General features: G+C 41.1%; 1 protein-coding gene across 1 annotated transcript in view; it reads right to left on the bottom strand.

Annotated features, from left to right (window-relative positions):
- Nucleotides 1–5,963: 5,963 nt before the first annotated feature.
- PITPNC1 (phosphatidylinositol transfer protein cytoplasmic 1) overlaps nt 5,964–14,640 on the bottom strand; it is a 274,714-nt gene continuing 266,037 nt past the window's right edge. Inside the window, exon 9 of the mRNA XM_086356846.1 lies at nt 5,964–9,477. Coding sequence (XP_086212972.1) covers nt 9,161–9,477 — 317 coding nt within the window. The 3' untranslated portion in view covers nt 5,964–9,160. The remainder of the gene's footprint in view (nt 9,478–14,640) is intronic.

Here is a 14,640-nt window from a genome sequence, read left to right as displayed (position 1 = left end):
CCAGTTATTCTTGCCTAGGAAATCCCATGGGCAGAGGAGCCTGGTGGGTTATAGTGTATGGGGTCACAAAAGAGTTGGACACGACGTAGGGACTAGACAACAGCAACAAGTAATCGAATCACTCTGCTGTTCATCTGAAAACTTCTATAACATTGTAAATCGACTATGAAAGAAAGCAAGCAGCAGGGTGAAAGTGCCAGTCACTCAGTCGTGTCCGACTCTCTGCGACTCCATGAACTGTAGCCCACCAGGCTCCTCTGTCCACGGAGTTCTGCAGGAAAGGATACTGGAGTGGGTTTCCATTTCCTTCTCCAGGAGAATCTTCTCGACCCAGGGACTGAAGCCGGGTCTCTGGCACTGCAGGCAGATTCTTTACCTTCTGAGCCACCAATGTATGTATATTATGCTCCAGTATAAAATCACTGATGTATAGAACAGTCTTATGGACTCTGTGGGAGAGGGAGAGGGTGGGAAGATATGGGAAAATGGCATTTAAACATGTAAAATATCATGTAAGAAACGAGTTGCCAGTCCAGGTTCGATGCACGATACTGGATGCTTGGGTCTAGTGCACTGGGAAGACCCAGAGGGATGGTATGGGGAGGGAGGAGGGAGGAGGGTTCAGGATGGAGAACACATGTATACCTGTGGCGGATTCATTTTGATATTTGGCAAAACTAATACAATTATGTAAAGTTTAAAAACAAAATAAAATAAAAAAAAATCAAAAATAAATTTAAAAATTGACGCGTTTATTCAGTTAAATGCAATTCCTTATGCTTTTGTTTCTATAGCGGACAATGTTTCTAAGATAGGGAAGCCACCGAATATCTAAATAAATCAGAGGACTTCTTTGTTAGGTTTGTCCTTCCTCACAGGAACACCCAGAAAGAGAGTATTAAAGATATTAAATGAACAAAGGACTTATGTGGGGAATGGATGCTTGCCACTGCTTAGCGAGTTGAGAATCGCAAATTTTTAAAACTGCAAATACTTGTTTAAAAAGACACATGTTCTCACTCATATATTGTCAGTGGAATTGTAAACTGGTAGAATTTTTCTATGAAGGAGATACTGGCAGAAAATACTCAAAGTCATAAAAATATTTATATCCTTTGACCCAGTGTTCAATTTCTGGGAACTTATCCAAAACAAATAATTAAAAAGAAGACATAACCTATATTACAAAGATGTTCTCAACAACCCTATATATAATAACAAAATCCAGAAAATAATCTATATGCCAAATAATAAGGAACTATTTAAATGACAGATTTCCAACCAAAGTGAAATATTACACAGCCATGAAAATGACGACCATGCTATACACCAAATGTAGTTTACAAAATAATTCAAAATTCTTGAAGTGTTTGGTAGAAAGATATGCATCTATGAGTTACCTTCCCCAGAAGGGCAAATTCCAAAGTACTTAATGAAGGTGAAAAGAAAATTTACAATCTGGGTCAAAATGCAAAGAAATGGAATAACGCCAAGATAGGAGTGGGAAAATTCAGGCTTGTAGACATACTTCTAAATTTTCAAATTGTGCTCTGGGAAGAAGCACAGCACACATTAATACTGATGATTGGCTTGAAGAACAGACTGGACAGAGAGCAGCAAGCTATCTTTGGACTGCTCTGAATATAATCCCCCTGTGTGCTGAAGATCACAGAACGATTCCCAAGGGTTGCTGAAGAGCAGCAAACTGCCAGCAGCTTGCATGCAGAATCCCTTGGGAGCAGGAAAGTTATTTCAGAATACGACTTTTTCAAAATCACAAAGGTCCAGATCTGGCTGTCCTTGAACACCCTTAAGTGACAGATGACCGAATCTTTCTATAAATTAAAAGAGGGGAAGTGAGGACTCCTGGTCGTTTGTGCCTGCCTTTAGTGCAGACGATTGTACTTCTAGTTAAACATGAGTATCCCCTAAATTCCGGGTGTATGATTCAGTGGTTTAATGTTGCTGTACCGAATGGCTGGACTCTCGTAGAACCTGAGGCCATGTCCAGTTTCTTTGGCTACTTATTAGCTCAAGTCCTCCATGCTTGGACCAGGGCAAGGACATTAAGGCAAAGTTCCAAGCTGTTTCTCCTTTTCCCAGGCGAAGGAGTAGTTAAATGTTTGGACTTGAATGAGACATCCTACTAGGTTGGATGCTGTAGAAAAGGGAGAATTTATGGGAGTGTGGAATAGCAGAGGGCTAATAATTAAGCAGAGAAAGTCAATACAACAAACTGGAAAACAGCTTGCCTGGGTCAGCCACATAAGTTACAGGCTCACACACACACACACGAACGTACATGTACACAAGGTTGATTGTTGTTTCAAAGCCATCAGAACTTCGGGTTTGACACTAACGTTTTTGTAAAGGGATATTTCAGATTAGGGCTGGAGAAACGACACATGATTTATCTTCAACTCAAAAGGGCAAGGTACAGTTGGAAGCTGGAGGCAAAAAATTCCAAGTGAATGTAGTGAAGTAAACAGGAAGTTTTAGAAAAGAACTTGGGTGTTCAGAAATGTAAGAGTAACACTCAAATGAGATAATGTCATGATTAAAAGCTGACCAGGAGAACTGGGGGTGTGATAAACATCTACGCATTCAACATCAGGCATCCAAATATTTACTCACCTATAGAGTCTGTGTGCGTGTGTGTGTTAGTCAGTTAGTTGTGTCCGACTCTTTGCGGCCCCACGATCTATAGCCTGCCAGGCTTCTCTGTCCCTGGAATTCTCTAGGCAAGAATACTGGAGCCAGGCTTCTCTGTCCCTGGAATTCTCCAGGCAAGAATACTAGAGTGGACTGCTTTGGCCCCAGGAATAAACAGCTAGCCTGCCTGTACCAAGTTGGCTTTCAGCCAGCAACTACATGTGGGAAGTTTATGTGCTTTGAAGAATGAATTAAGAGGCAGGGCAGGAGTGGTAAGTAACTGAATTAGTGTTACATAATTTGGGGAAAAATAGTCAGTCCTACCGGAGAAGGCAATGGCACCCCACTCCAGTACTCTTGCCTGGAGAATCCCATGGACGGAGGAGCCCGGTAGGCTGCAGTCCATGGGGTCGCATAGGGTCAGACAGGACTGAGCGACTTCACTTTCACTTTTCAATTTCATGCATTGGAGAAGGAAATGGCAACCCGCTCCAGTGTTCTTGCCTGGAGAATCCTAGGGATGGCGGAGCCTGGTGGGCTGCCGTCTATGGGGTCGCACAGAGTCGGACACGACTGAAGCGACTTAGCAGCAGCAGCAGCAGCAGTCAATCCTACAGGAAATCAACCCTGCATATTTACTGGAAGGACTGATGCTGAAGCTCCAATACTTTGGCCATCTGATGCGAAGAACCAACTCATTGGAAAAGACCCTGATGCTGGGAAAGATTGAAGGCAAAAGGAGAATGGGCGACAAAGGATGAGATGGTTAGACAGCATCATTGACTCAACGCACATGAATTTAAGCAAACGAGAGATAGTGAAGGACAGAGGAGCCTGCGTGCTGCAGGCCATGGAGTCGCAAACAGTCGAACATGACTTAGCGACTGAAGAACAGTCACAAATTTGGGGAAAATCCTCAGTGTAGTTGTGGTGTACTGTTAGAGGAAGCTGTGGCCTGACATGATGCAGAGATCAATGCACATAATGTGGATGTTCCTGAACATATGCCCAGAGAAAACCATAATTCAGAAACATAGATGCATGTCTATGTTCATGGCAGCACTATTTACAATAGCCAAAACAACCTCAGTGTCCATTGACAGATGAATGGATAAAGAAGACATAGTACTTACACACAAAGGAATATTACTCGATCATTAAAAAGAATGAAATAATGCCACTTGCAGCAAATGGATAGACCTAGATTATCATACTAAGTGACTTAAGCCAGAGAGACAAATACCATAATCAATATCACTTATATGTGGAATCGAAAATGTGACACAAACGAACATATGTACAAATAGAACTCACAGATATAGAGAACAGAACTGTGGTTGCCAAGAGGGCGGGGGGATGGCGGACAGAGGACTGGGAGCTGGGGATTAGCAGATGCAAACTATTATACTAATATACTAATATATGGATGGCTGAACAAGGTCCTACTATGGCACAGGGAACCCTACTCAGTGTCTCGTGACAAATCGTAAGAATATGAAAAACTGGAAAATATGAAATATGGAAAATAATATGAAAAAGAATATATATAATGGAATCGCTTTGCTGCACAGCAGACATTAACAACATTGTAAATCAACTACACTTCAACAAAATAAATACGGACATTGACATTTGTTACAGGGTTGAATAGAAGAGGAGGGAGAGCTCTGGCTAAGCTCCGAGGCGGCTATGGAACAAGGAGGGTAAAGCATTTCTGTGCTCACTCTTCCATCCCCAGAGGACCCTTCTGTGAACAACAGGAGCTACTTGAGTTGGAGAAACTCTCATCAGATCAGAGTGATTTCAGCTCAGCTCAAACTGGCTTGCTCTGCTGTGGAGAGAATCTGGTGTTCCCCTGGGGTGGTGTTCCTACAGATTACCTTGGGGAGATTTTTCTTGGTTATCACTCAAGAATGTTGCCTCATATTTGATGAGTGGGAACCAAGAATCTGTCGGGTGGTCCCACTAGGTTACAGACTCACTTCGGTGATTTTTTTAGCTGGATAGAACTGGCACCTAGGCATTTCCTACCAAGGGCTGAGCCCAGAAGATACCTATTAGACACTTCTTTGCATACAAGTCGCCTAAGAACCAGCCATTGGCTTGTTCTTTCTCCCTTGATAGCTTCTTTCCCCATCAACCCACAAATTCCCAATTTGTCAACATTCCCTTGGAAAGAGCTGAGAAAGAGAGAGAGGAAGATACACTTGGAAAGAAGATTGGTTTGTACTTTATTTACAACAGAATGTAAGAAAAAGTAAGTTATTATCAATAATAAATAACTGGGAAAAAAAACACAAAACGGCTGCAAAATGACATAGGAGGATGGCTTCCTGGCACAGTTAAGATGTGTGAAGATCAACTTCTGTTTGCTTTGCTGTCTATCACACTGTGCATTCCAGAACTTGGTCCTTCAGCTGTGGCAGTGGTGTATCGACCATTTAACTAATCAAGATCCCAGTTCTCGATGTAAACACTAAAATTGACACTTGAAGCTACATGTAAGCAGCACAGGTACAACATCAGCTCAAACAGCCCCTCTTGGAGACACACAGAAACTGAGGGGAGACTTGCAACTCGACAGACAGGCTTTTGATTTTAAGCAAAAACACTGAGAGAGGCTTATCCTAAAGCGTTTGTTAACAACAAAATGATAATTAATAACAGCATCTGGAAAGATCTCAACATATTCACATTCTCTTATTGCACTAACTCCTAAAAAGCTTAAACACTTACATTTCAAATGAAACAGACTGATTTGAAGGTAGAACACAGGAGAACCCAGTATGCATTGCCTCCATAAGCCATTGCTGTGCTCTTCTGTAACCTTTCATTTTCAGCAGGAAAGAATAGTTTTAAGCAGTCTATTTATGATCAGTTGCAGTTGCTGGACAGATTTTTTTTTTTAAAGAATTATGGCTCAGATGGCATATTGTCACCCAGCCTACTGAACCAGATGATCAGAAAGAGACTAAAACTATTTAAACAATCCTTCTGTGTTGGGAGTATGTGAATACGCATCACATATGGAGTAAAATTATACTCTGGCCCTTCTGAAAAGTACAACTGTTGTTGACCTATGCAAGCCAGTGCAAGTCGTCTTTGGGCCATGAAGAGGAGCTAAGGTGAGTAGGATTTAAAAGTACACATAAATTCATTAGCCATGAAATTTTCATGGAAAAACGATTTCTCGAGAAGTGTCAGAATCTACTCTTAGGTCACTGTTTATTATACTGTCTTGGAAGAAAACCATATAATAACACTTGGGAGTCCTGTTGTGTTTTTTAAGAGTCTACATAAGACATGCACAATTGCGCTAGTTAGAGATTTATTTTCACAACCAAAAATGTGGCTAATGCCTTCAAATAAATTAAAGCCATTTTCCCCACACCCAAATGCAAAGCCAAAACAGAAGGGTTTATAAATTAGTTCATGAATAAATGCATATTGTTTCAGTTACAATGTGGTAACTGAAGAAGGTCAAGGACTCCTCTGTTGTTATGCTTTTTTCTTTGCTTTGCCTTATTCTAGCTCAAAAGTAGAAAAATGAAAGGTCTTCAGAGCTGACTTCTGACAAAGTTTATGCAGTAAAAACACTGAGGCCTTCTTGTCCTGGAAAGGCACAGCTAAAGCAATGATCTGTTTGCCAGCCAATGAAAAGCACAGGGGCACTTTCTAATTTGAAGTCCATCCAAAGTAATGAAATTTATGTTCATCTTGATGGTCTCCACTAACACGAGAGACAAAGATGGGGTGAACATAAATGTTATTCTGTGGATTATTTTAATTTGGCTACTAGAGACTTAAAACTGATGGTGTTGGACTTGCCATACTATATTTATATATATACAGGTATAATACAATTTTGGTGAACAAAGTTGAAGGTTTCCACATTGCAGACAGAGGCACTGAGTTAAGATTCTATTTTTTCCCCAAAACATGCTTAATTAATTCAAGTTTCTGGTTTTTTTCTTCTAAGTTTCCATCATGCAGCCATTTAATTTCCATCCTTATAGGAATTAGTAATGTTCTATATACACATTCATTGCAGGCTTGTACCCCACAAAAAACAAATCCATGTATGAAGACTGTGAAATGACACTTGAAAATCAAGATAGATAAAATATTGAAGCCATTTATGCCTTGTGATGACTGGATTAAATATTCGAAGCAGCTAAAAGAATATTGGCACCCCTCCCCGCTTTGAAAATGCACGCGAACCACATGTAGACAGAAAAACTGAACATACTCTAAGACCACACATATTTGTTGGCTAAGAATCACACTATCTGTGGTAGTTTTGCGAGTAATGTCTGTGGTATTATACTGGCTATAGGAGAAAGAAAATTCACAGTAGGAACCAGGAATTAGCTTTCTAAAGCATATAGAACTGTTGACTTTGATAGAGGAAGCTACTTTACAAAAATGGAAAATGAGCTATGGCATCGACAGAAAAACTAGGTGCCAGATGTGTTAACAACGTGCTCAAAACAAATCCATTCCATGCGAATATCATGATCCCACCCCATCCTGATTTCAGCTTGCAAATGTTAAGCAAATACATACGCTATGCAAGTGTCTTCTGAAAGGAGAATTTTGCTTCCTGAAGCCAGACATTCTTGTTAAGTACTACTGTGTTGAAAGGGAGCCATTGAGAAGTCCAAGAGCTCTGGATAAAAGACCGAGTTTCCCCACAAGCAAAAATCATGCTACCGTACCATGCAAAGAGGGCATCTTACTGTGGCACTATCCTTAGGGAAGAGATGCACTGTTGATCTAAGCTAGTTGCAATGGGTTTCCTTTGAGTTCTGGGTTTATTTATATGTTTATTAAGCTACGTGTCAACCTACAGGTTACGAAATGATCTTGACAACCTGACATACGACTTAGAACGCTTGGTGCTGGGCTCCTGGGGCCAGCACTTGCACCTTGGGAGAGTTTGTAACTTGAAGAACACTACGCAGAGTGCTGGGCACGAGAGAGAGAAGCAGGCAGGGCCCCCTGGCTGAGAGCCTGTGTAAGAGGAAGAGGACGCGCTCCTTGGTCTATGTGGTTTCCTTTGGAATCTGCGTTTGGGGAAAGTCCCTTTCCTGAGGTCGGAGGTTATGGTCAGGAAGGCTAGCTGGGGCCTTGGAGTTGCCCAATTACCTTGTTCTCTTCCTCCCTTGGAGGACAAAGGCTAGATTCTGTTTACTCTTCCTTCTATGTTTAAAGGCAGTGAGGTGCAAAGGTGGCAGGTTTTCTCTTTAGATTAAAAGCGAGTTCTCTTTCTGCCACTTTGGTGAATGATCTTGTCTCCCGTCAACCTTGAGTCTAATCCTGCATTACCAAGACCCTCAGAAAAGAAAGCTGGCCAGAGGGGCATCTTTTATAACTTCTTTTCACTCTATAAATAAGAGTTAGCCGTTCTGCTCACTTTCTCCTCCCACCTGATGGTGTTGACTCAACTTTTGCCATCTTCCTGATATTTGGATTTCAAGTAAGGAACAAGAGAATGACAATCTTTTCTAAGGTCCAGTGATGGTAATGTATTCCAGGGAGGTCCAGATATTATTAAGAATATCCCTGTCCCATTAAAGGGATGGAGACAAGTCTGACAATGTTAAAGTCCAGGCAGCTTACTCTACCCTGAACTTCTCTGAATAAGCAGAGTCAGTGAATTCTACTCAATTAACTGCAAATTCTGAGAATCTTAACAAATGACGTAAGGCTCGTTGATACCTGTAGGGAAAAAAAAAAAGACATTTGCCTCACCTGGGTCTCTTGGTTCCTAAACCAAACCATTCAATATCAGTCTGTTATGGTCATATTTATCCATGTAATTCTTAAAGATTTCTGAGGCCACAAGGGCACAAAGGGGAAGTTATTAAAAGACTGAAACAAGTGGCATTTTTATTAAATTCTATGAAAGGTATCAATAAGTTATTGTTAATTGCACTTGGAGCCTCTACAAGTTGATAATTAAAATTTCCAAAAAATTTAAAGAGTTAATTAGGCCCCAAATCCTGAGTCAGACTAACCAAAATAGGAATCTTATTAACTTCTGGTATTCAAGTATTGATAAGGAGCAGTTCAAAATTTAACAATTAGGTGTGTAATGCCTGAGAAAATTTTTGAGAATTCCACGTTTGATGGGAGGAAACTTAACTTCATTATTTTACTGTACCTTGTAACACAGTGGTGTAAAGTTTTCATTTATTTACCCTTGAAGTCCACGCCAACCTCATCAAATGCCCAATAAACAAGGCTTCCTCCCTGGCGACCAGCTGCGGCCACAGATCTCTTCTGTCCTTCGCAAGTCTTGCATTTTACATCTAACGTGACACCCTGTGGCAGACTTAGGCAGTCATATTCTATGTGAAATTACTTAATCACATGCACACTCAAGAGATCAAAGGGACATGTCTGAGTGACAAAGCAGTCTTTTTCTATATCAGAAGATCCTTAAAAACAAACAAACAAGACCCAAAACCGAAAATATAAAACCCCATGAAATATTCATGTGAAGTTACTCTGATTTGGGCCGACATGGCTTATCTGAAGAGTGGATGCCAGGTAAATTCAGGGTGGCTTTTTTCTCAGGGTCTGGAAGTGTGAGAGTTTCTGGGGCAGACTTTTTCCGGGGCCGATCTCTGGGAACTGACAGGAATTCTGGTGCGTCAGTGGACAGAGGAGTGGATGGAGCGCTCGAAGGGGCACTGCGGACTGAAGACGGCAGCAGGGGGATGCTGGAGATAGAAATGGCAGGTGGGAAAACGCCAATTTTCTTGTTGGTGGCTTCCTGAGTGGCTCGTTCAAATTCTCGGACTTCATCCATTGTCATGTCTTAAAGGCAAAAAATAGAAAGAAAAAAAAATGAGCACGTATTTGGAAGAGACACAAATGGATTCATCTCTCTGCCTTTTTAAAGGAGCTATTAGAATCCTATGATTAAGGGGGCTCTCCAGATTATTAGCCCAAATTAGCATTGAAATGCTAAACCCTGAATTTTTCCTTTTTACTGAGGCTGACCTCTGAAACAATATTCCTTTAGGAACATCCATCCAAGATTTTCCAAAGCACTTTCAATGAGTACTTTAAGTATTCTGAAGACGAGTTTATCAGGCGAGCACAAAACCACACCAAGCTGTGTGTGTCTGTACATCCGTGTGCTGTGGACAAGGCTGGTATATGGAGCTATTATTAGACCTGGCCATCTTTTCTACAAAAGGAAGGTAATTAAAGCAATCAGTGGCCCCAAATGATACATATTAACAACTACTTTAGATCATGAAAAGACAAGTTTACCTTTACAGGGTAAACAGACAGATGATCAGAATTTCTCAACATGTTATCCTCTTGTTCAATAAATATACTTTTTGCATTCTAGGAGTTACTTGTTTCCTAACTATGCATCCATCCTGAGATCTTTGCAGATGAAAAAACAAGTAAGATGGGACAGCAACAACAAACTTTTCTAATTATCCACAAACCAAGGAAACAAAACAGTTTCTCAAGGAAACATAAGAAGAAAAAGAGCAGAGAAGAAAAAGAGAGCAACACAAAATCAGTGCGAATTTCATTTAAAAGAAAAAAGAACGTTATTTGGCATCCAAGAAATAAATTCAGTGACGCCTTATTTAACGGGCATTGTCAGATGATACAGACTTGCCAAATGTCCGAAATGTTCTTATGTGAGAAAGTTAAAAAAAAATTCTTTCAAAGGCAAAGCCTTCCCTAATGTAAATACATTAAATAATGTATTACACACACTTACTACCAATTAGACATAATATATGGAAAGAATATCACTGTGCTCCAGTACAGTGGTGACTCATTTCTTAGGACTGATTTGCTTTATATAGTGAGGCATTTCTTCTCTCATTCTTAGGCACTCTATTATTACTCTCAGTCTGGCTATCCTTGGTATCCTTTGCCAATTTTGTTACTGGTAACTGGGAAACTAGGTAACTGGTCTTATTAAAAAAGCTCTGAGTGAAGGCCGACAAGCTTGTCCTGGTGTAAAAGGTGAAACCTGCTGACCATGGGCTTCTGTACCTGTTTTATCTTCCCAGAGACCCATGTTTTCACTTGTGTCCTTTCCCATGAACTTAGCTGGTGAGCTTTCATTGGATGACACTACATAAACCAGTATGAAGCATGCAGGCACTTTGGAAATATTAACTATGGAGTGAATATTCATAACATAGTATTAGTCATTAAGATAAATGACCTATAGTCATATCATAACATAAAGCAAACCAGAAATGTGTTTAAAAAAATCCTTAAGAGTATTTATTGGGAACAATTATTAAAATCTTCTGGAAGGGAAAAGTTTTTACAAAGGAAATTAAAAAATTATGCCCATGTTGATAGAATATAAAATTCAGAATATAGCAAGAACTGTATCTGTAAACTTACCACTTAGAACACTAAGGCTACTAGATAAGCTAAGAAATAAGATTAAGTTCTTTAAAGAGAGGTATTTCAAAATAAAACTGAGACTCAGCAAAGTTTCAGTGAATTTCAGCAAAGTTTATCTTTGAAAAATCAGGTTTTCTTTACAAGTGGCTGAATGGTGCGCTACTCCACACATCCAGCAGGGGGCAGAAATCCCCCAAAGTACAGAATTTTGATTCTACACTCCTGTTCAGTCTCTTAGAAGTTCTCTCCCTTGAAATGTGTTGAAATTGCTCAGTTGAAAAGGAGACTGTTATTTCCTTATTGCTGGGGCCATGGATGTTCATTTTGCCCAGTTTCAATATAGTTTGTCTCTGCTCAGAAAGTACATCTAAATTTATTGAGCACCCATGTAATTTTGTGATGGACAGCAGCCTCTTGATTTCAACTTTTTCATTATGATAGAGAAGAAAAATATGGAAAAATCAATGACCCTTCCCAATTTAATGGAATTTCAAAGAATAAGGCAAGTGTGGTATGCATTTAAAGATAACCACATTGTGTAACTTCTGAGGAGACGGGCATTTCTGACACTGAAGTTATGGGAAGGGCTCTGAGTTGCAGCCAGAGAATGCACGGGCTTTCCCGTGGGGAGACCCATTCCAGGTATCACCATCTAAACGGTAAACTGACTTTCCAACAGTAATAATCAGAGTAAAATGGAAAGAAAACCAAACTAAGAGTCTTAAGCTGTAAGCTGTAAAAACTTAGGCTGAGGAAAGCGCTGTGTAGTATCCTTCGCTAAGTGGCATCTTCCCCCTTCCTCTGGTTTCCTTTGTCATGCTTATATAGGGAGCAGCTTTCAGACAGTGGCTGAGAGGGGACAGGTATCAACATTCCTGAAGAAAAGGTAACCGAGAGTGATGGAAATTTAAGGACGGTTTCCTTACGAGCACTTCTAACTTTAGAACGGGGAGAGAGAAAGGGGGAAGCCCTATAGGAACTGGCCAGCGTCTCCAGAGGAACACTTCAGTTAAGTCTGATCCAAACAGCTTCTGCAAATCCAATCACGGCATGCAAGAAGAGTTAGGGCCATTTCAGCCTCAAGGGCTGCCACATGCAGCCAGAAGCAGCACATAATGCCTGACAGGGCACACTCCCAAGACATGCTCTCAGTTCACTCGACATTTCCAAGGTGCAGCCAGAGGTCTTCACAAATCTAGAGCATTCACAACAAGAGCCAGCTCTCAATTTTCTGAAACTACCCTGTCAATTTCTTACATAGCTGATATGCATTATTCTGGGGCTGACAGACAAGCGGGCTCAAGCTGGCACCCAAAGAGACCACAGCTCTGGCCAAAGATACATGAAAATGACTTGGTGATTACATTTTCTTTGTTATCTGTAATTCTTCCTCATAAGCATGGATGACTGATGGAACTATATTTAAGATGCTGGCATGTAGACAGCACACTGTCGGCTCCCAGTCACCAACGTGCCATTAAATACCCTTGGGCTCTCCGAGGCTTAGGCCCCAGCTGGACCTAGCTCACCCCACCTCACTGCTCAGCCAGTGTGTATGCGTGGGCAGCAGCCCCATCTGGACAGGAACCTAAGTAAAAAGGAACCAAGGGTAAGACAGCCATAAAGAACCGTGGAAAGCATTTCAAAGCAAATGCAAAGAAACTGAAAATACCAGATGAGCCAATAGCCCTCCCTGAAACGAAGGACTGAACGTTAACTACGTCTTTAAAAGTTACTGGCACTGATGTTCTAGCTTTCGTGTGACATCCGTTTCTAGCCCTCTGTTCTTCTGTGGTGCAGGCCACAAAATGTTTCCATTCTCTATACTCTTGGTTTTATGACCAAGACAACGTAACCTCTGAGTCAAGCGGCTTTAAAGAATAGAAATGTCTGGAAGCAAGAGGTAACATCGTCCAGTTAAGACCCAGCTCAGGTTCTTCGCCGACAGCCTCTGGGCTACAACGCTTTTTTGTGGAAGTTTGAGAACTGATGCGTTTGAAGTCATTTCAAAGATCGGTTTATGGGTACGTTTGGTAAAGAGTGGGCAACATGTTTTAAAAATTCTACATACACTTGTTTGGGCCTGGCTCTCTATGTCATCCACAGTGGAGGAATGCTGATTGCAAACTTTTATGTTGGTTTGTTCATGCATGTTTTTCTCGTATTCCCGAACGTCATCCATTGTCATATCTGAAAGAAGGTCAAGACGTTGGCAACTTCCGTTATTAAAGGTGAACTTTCAATGGGGGAGACTTTAGGGGACGATGGCAGCTTAGCAGAAGCCAAAGAGAGGAGTAAAAAAGCGGGGAACTCACTAACTTTATGAAGAGTTAATCATAAAGTTAGCTAAACCAGCCAAAGGCGGAGTGAATACAAGGGAGTTAAGTCAAAACAGTCTTAGAGCTGAGAAGAATGGAGATTATTTAGGGGTGATTCTTGTACAGTGAGTTAGGTGGGTAGGAAGTATTAGCTAGGGTTACAGCCTGAGATCTCCTAAAAGCATGGTTAGAAGATCCCTGTAAGGGACAGGGTCAAGCTTGTGTGGTTTAATACTTACCTTTCATATACCTTTCAAAATAGATCTGGAGATTCTTTACAGCAATGCGTTCAACAACAGAAAGGACACTTTCATTGCTATTGTAAGAGACATGGCATTAAGGGCAGAGAAACGATGCCCACTGCTCCTGGTGAGATTTGGGTGCAGTGCTCACACGGAGATGTATTTTTGCACAGAACACATGGTGCCAGAGAGTGCAAGTCTACCCCGAACTTCAAGTCTAGCCTAACAGCATGAAATGGGCTGCCACTACTCCCACCCACACAGTTCTATAAATAAAATGGCACATGACATTATGACTTTTGGGCCTGATTCTGCAGATTTTTCAGGATTTCAGAATAATAATTTCTTAAATCCTGTGGTTCTAAACAGGGGACAGTTCTGGTTGTCACGACAGAGGTGGAGGTGCTACTGGCATGTGGCCGGGAGGTGCCAGGGATGTGGTAGCACAGGCCTCCTCCCTCCCCGACAAAGAATTATCTGGCCCAGAATGTCCGTGGTGCTGAGAAGGTTGAGAAACCTTGTCTAAATCCAAGGGATAAAAAACTTCAACAAAGAACCTGTTATCTTCGGTATGTGCAATGCATAAAAATAATAATTAGTGTCACTTTAAATGTTTCTGTTGCTTTATCCTGCACTCCCCACTCCACTCCTTGGAAATTTTACAACAATTCATTAGCAGTTTCCCCAGATGGGGATTCCTCTGCCACTCTCCTGGCGGAATTTAACTTCATGCCTCTTTACAATGAATGGTACACGCTCAACAATAGGTTAATCAAGCTACCATCTTGATCACTAATTAGCTTGGTGGGGATTTAGAGCGAGTATTTACAGCTGGAATTTTTCCCTTAGTATTTTCTGCATCATGTGGTCTGCTGTCTTTTTATATCAGCCCTTGTGTGTCACGTGAGAGTCTCTTCAATTCCAAAGGGCAGACTTGCGAGAAGTTTATGAATTAATTCAGTGTGGTCTGGGGCCAAGACGGAGGGCAGCTCTAAATCCAAACCTGGGTGATATTATTTAGCTGG

The sequence above is a fragment of the Bos grunniens genome, chromosome 19 (assembly GCF_055505025.1).
Source record: "Bos grunniens cultivar Pamir isolate PY7600 chromosome 19, Bosgru_T2T1.0, whole genome shotgun sequence".
In the NCBI taxonomy this organism is placed as follows: domain Eukaryota; kingdom Metazoa; phylum Chordata; class Mammalia; order Artiodactyla; family Bovidae; genus Bos; species Bos grunniens.
This window is presented reverse-complemented; position numbering and strand designations above follow the sequence as displayed.